General features: G+C 52.0%; 1 protein-coding gene across 1 annotated transcript; it reads right to left on the bottom strand.

Moving 5' to 3' along the window:
• Window positions 1–1,867: 1,867 nt before the first annotated feature.
• Window positions 1,868–3,647, bottom strand: UQCRFS1 (ubiquinol-cytochrome c reductase, Rieske iron-sulfur polypeptide 1). The gene is made up of 2 exons (XM_069868184.1): window positions 3,414–3,647; window positions 1,868–2,643 (listed from the first exon to the last, which is right to left on the bottom strand). The coding sequence occupies exons 1-2, from the start codon at window positions 3,607–3,609 to the stop codon at window positions 2,033–2,035; spliced, it is 807 nt and encodes a 268-aa protein (XP_069724285.1). The 5' UTR covers window positions 3,610–3,647; the 3' UTR covers window positions 1,868–2,032.
• Between the last annotated feature and the right edge of the window lie 215 nt (window positions 3,648–3,862).

The following is a 3,862-nucleotide window of genomic DNA, read 5'->3' as shown; positions in this document are numbered from 1 at the left end:
GAGTTAAATGAGTTGCTAAAGATAATTCTAGTCAAGGACTTCAATATTACTTTATTGTTGTGATTGACTTAAAAACAGAAACATCAACAGATAAATGTAGTTGTTGCCATGAGGCACACAGGAAATAAGAATGGCTTTGCAGCGGAGACTAAAGGACATGAGATGGAGACCAAACATGTGCAATGGCTGGCTTTTTTCCCCCCTTGTGAAGAACAAACTTATACTGATAAAACTAATTGGAGAACAAAATGGAAAAAATGGTTTTCTATTGTCCAAACAAATTCAAATCAGCCAAAAATCACTCTCTTAAAGCTCACTTGGGTAATGACAGTGAAAAAGCAGCACACAAGGAGCTGCTGAAAACGTGAATAGATTCTATCTCACCTGGGCAAAACCCTCTGCTGATGGACCAGTGATGAGTGAAAGGCAGCCGAGAACCACAGAACGAAGCCGTTTCTGCTGCTTTGGAGCTCTGTGGAAGGTCAGTGGAAGGGAAAATGGCTTAAATATCACAAACACGATGGGAAGAAACGCAGTCACAGAGGGAAGAAGTTTTTTGCTGCAGGTTGCTAAGCCTTACCCACCAAAGGTGCAGAGGCTGTGGCTCTGGTTGTGCCGCTACAGGGGAGCCTGGGCAATCTGGAACTTCTAGTTCGTCGCTGTTCATGGTGCATTTGTTTTGCCACTTAAGGCTGCAGCCCCACAGCCCTGTCAGTTTGGTCAGAAAACCAGACAGCTGTTGGCTGCTGGTGCAGCCTGCTCCAGTCATATTTCCCCCTTAGGGAGTCCCACAACCTTCACTGTAAAAAAGTGGTTTAAGATGTTCAGATGAAACGTCATGTTTTTGGTTTTGGTACCAAACCAAAAGTGGTTTTAGAGAGCTGAGGCTGTCAACCCTTTCCCTTATTTGTCAAGTTTTCATGCTGTTGTTCAGGGAGCAGCAAACCCTGTTTCTTATGTACTGCAGGGAATTAACTGGCATTGGTTCGTACTGGCAGGACCAAGACCGTTTAGAAGACCTGCTTCCGGCTGCATTTGTTGCCTTTAAGAGTCAGCGTCGAGGTAAAAGGCTGCAAGGTTTTGGCCCTTATTGAGGTGAACCCGTAGGCAACGTGGAATTGGAATTTTCACACCCATCACTGTGTCGTACCATACTTCTGACAGCAACTCAGCCTTTTGCCGTGTTCAATGTTAGAGACTGATCCAGACTGAGTGGTTCTTACGATTTATTTTCCACCCTCTGACAAACTTAATTTCCCTTTTTATTTCCTTTTCAAGTGATTTGTTTTGGAGATGCGTCACAATTTTTCCAGTGTCCTGAACACATCCTCTTGAGCTGATGTTTACTTATGCGTAAGAACAAGCCTTATCGGCAGGTAAGAAAATAATTTTGTAATTCTAACGTGACACCATGTTTATTTTTGTCCAAATAATCATACAATTATGTTGCTGGCCCCATTTACACTGTTAGGCAAACAAGTATAATTTGCCCCCGAACATAAGAATTCCCTTTCCAGGTAGCTCTTTATTTACCGTACCTTCCCTTCACTTCCTTTGGAAACAAACGCAACAGTGCACGGAAAAGGATTACATCTTGCAGGAGTCTGTATTGAAACTGACTCAAACACTTTCATAGCAGGATCCTTTTCGAGATCCTTTTTTTTTCCCCATCATGCATCGGGAACAAAAGAAACAGAAATAATGAAAATATGCGGTATTAAGGAAATGATGGCTTTGTAGTTTAGGGCCTCTCTTGACTCAGGAGCCCTTTGGGAAGGCTCTCTGAGTGTTTTCCTCGCCTGCTGAAGGATCTCTCTGACCAGACCCACTGAAAATGAGCACACAAATAAATACACGCTACGATAACTCAGGGACAAGTGCTCACTCAAAGTTTTTATTAACATTGAACAAATTCAAGCATACTTCTGGTTGAGAATCTAGACATTGTCAGGATCGTCTGGTTTTACAGTATTCCAGAATCTGTTAACCCTTTGAGTGACATGCACAGGACTGTGAGCAAGCCCCTCGTTATTCAGCCAACAATCACCATGTCATCCCCAACAAACTGGTAAGTGGGAACCTCAAGGTTGTAGGGAGCGGGACCTTTCCTGATCCTGCCTGAGGCATCGTAATGGGACCCGTGGCAGGGGCAGTAATAGCCACCAAAATCCCCGGAGTTAGCAATGGGCACACAGCCGAGGTGAGTGCAGACTCCTATCAGTATGACCCACTCTGGCTTCTTAACTCGGTCCAAGTCGTGCTGCGGATCCCTCAGTTGAGACAGATCCACTTCAGCTTCCTGGGTAATCTCTGCCTGCGTTCTGTGGCGCACAAAAAGGGGCTTCCCTCGCCACTTGAAAGCCATGTTCTTGCCTTCTGGAATGTCGGACAACTTGATCTCAATCTTCGACAACGCTAGCACATCGGCAGAGGCACTCAGGCTGGAAATAAACTGGGTGACAACATTCTTAGCAACATATGCAGTTGTTACACAGGTTGCTGCAGTCAGCAGGTAGGAAAACCCTTTTCTATCTTCACTGCTGCTTTGAGAAGACCTGGTGGCATCTAGCACGTCTTGGCGGCGGTAGGCAGAGAAGTCAGGTACCACCACATCGTTATGGACGAAGCGCACACTGGCAGGTGCTGCAAGAGAAAGAATATGGAGTGACAACACTTCCAGGTAAAAAAATACCATGTTTTCAGAATAATGGGTAAAAGTTATCCCAGAGCCTGGGTAGGATTTTGGTAACTGTACACTTTTTTTAATGGCACACACTTTTAAGCTGTAGGAAGGTGGTTTCTAGAGGTGTTTTTGGCAGGTGAAGAGGTGACTCGCAAAACCGTTTTGCTTGTTCTGTGAAAATTACACAAACCCGCTAAGGGCACAAAAAAATCTCGAGGAGTTCTGGGTTCAACGTGAACTGTGTATCAGAAGATTTAAAGGAAAAAAACCTGCAGGATACCAGTAGCTTAGGAAATACAGACCTGGTCTCCATTTCAGTGTTTCCCTGCAAAAAACAGCTATGAAGGAATCCGATTTAGTGACGTTTGTGCAGCTGTAGCTTAACCTTTGGAGCTTTCCTGTGACTTCAGGTCGCTAAAAGCCCCACTAACTGCGCGGATGTGCGTATTTAAGGTTCAAACGGCAGCTGCGGCGGCCTCCTCGCCGGAGGCGTCCAGGGCCAGGGGGGATGGGGCTCGGAGACCCCGACCCGCGGGCGGCGGCGCTGGGGGAGCTGGAGACCCTCACCCGGCCCCGCGGCCGCCGCACGCGCTCCCCCTCGGCCCCTCAGCCGCCCCCCGGCCCCGGCACGCGCTCCCCCTCAGCCGCCCCCCGCCCCCGGCACGCGCTCCCCCTCAGCCGCCCCCCGTCCCCGGCACGCGCTCCCCCTCAGCCGCCCCCCGCCCCGCACCGTTGATGGCGGCGCCGGCGACGAGGCCTCCGCGGGCGGCGCGGGCGGCGGGGGCGGCGCGGCGGGAGGCCGGCGGCGCGGGGCCGGCGCGGGGCGGCGCGGGCGGCGCGATGGCGCGGAGCGGCCCGGGCACGGCGTGCGCGGCGGCGGACAGGTAGGGCGCGAAGGGCCCCGAGCGCGCGGCCACGGACAGCATGGCGGCGCCGGTCACCGCCGCGACCTTCCCGGGCGCCGCTCGCGCACGCGCCGCGCCGCGTCACCGCCGCGCCCGGGCCGCGTCACCGGCACCGCGACGCCGCCGGGGCGAGAGAGGGCGAGGGCGGGGGGCGGCGGGCGGCGCCGCGGGGTGGGGGTTGAGTGGTCAGCGGGGTCGCAAAATGGCGGGGGGGGCCGGGGTGCGCGGAGATCATGGAATGGCGGGGGGCGGCTGGGGTCAGCGGGGTCGCAAA

This window comes from Phaenicophaeus curvirostris, chromosome 14, assembly GCF_032191515.1.
Source record: "Phaenicophaeus curvirostris isolate KB17595 chromosome 14, BPBGC_Pcur_1.0, whole genome shotgun sequence".
In the NCBI taxonomy this organism is placed as follows: domain Eukaryota; kingdom Metazoa; phylum Chordata; class Aves; order Cuculiformes; family Cuculidae; genus Phaenicophaeus; species Phaenicophaeus curvirostris.
The sequence above is the reverse complement of the archived record's forward strand: the minus strand, read 5'-3'. Positions and strand labels throughout refer to the sequence as shown.

Coding starts and splice junctions, on each gene's coding strand:
- UQCRFS1 (XM_069868184.1), bottom strand. CDS start 3,609: ATGCTGTCCGTGGCCGCGCGCTCGGGGCCCTTCGCGCCCTACCTGTCC. Junction 2,644..3,413: donor CGCCGGCGCCGCCATCAACG/GTGCGGGGCGGG, acceptor TTTCTCTTGCAG/CACCTGCCAGTGTGCGCTTC.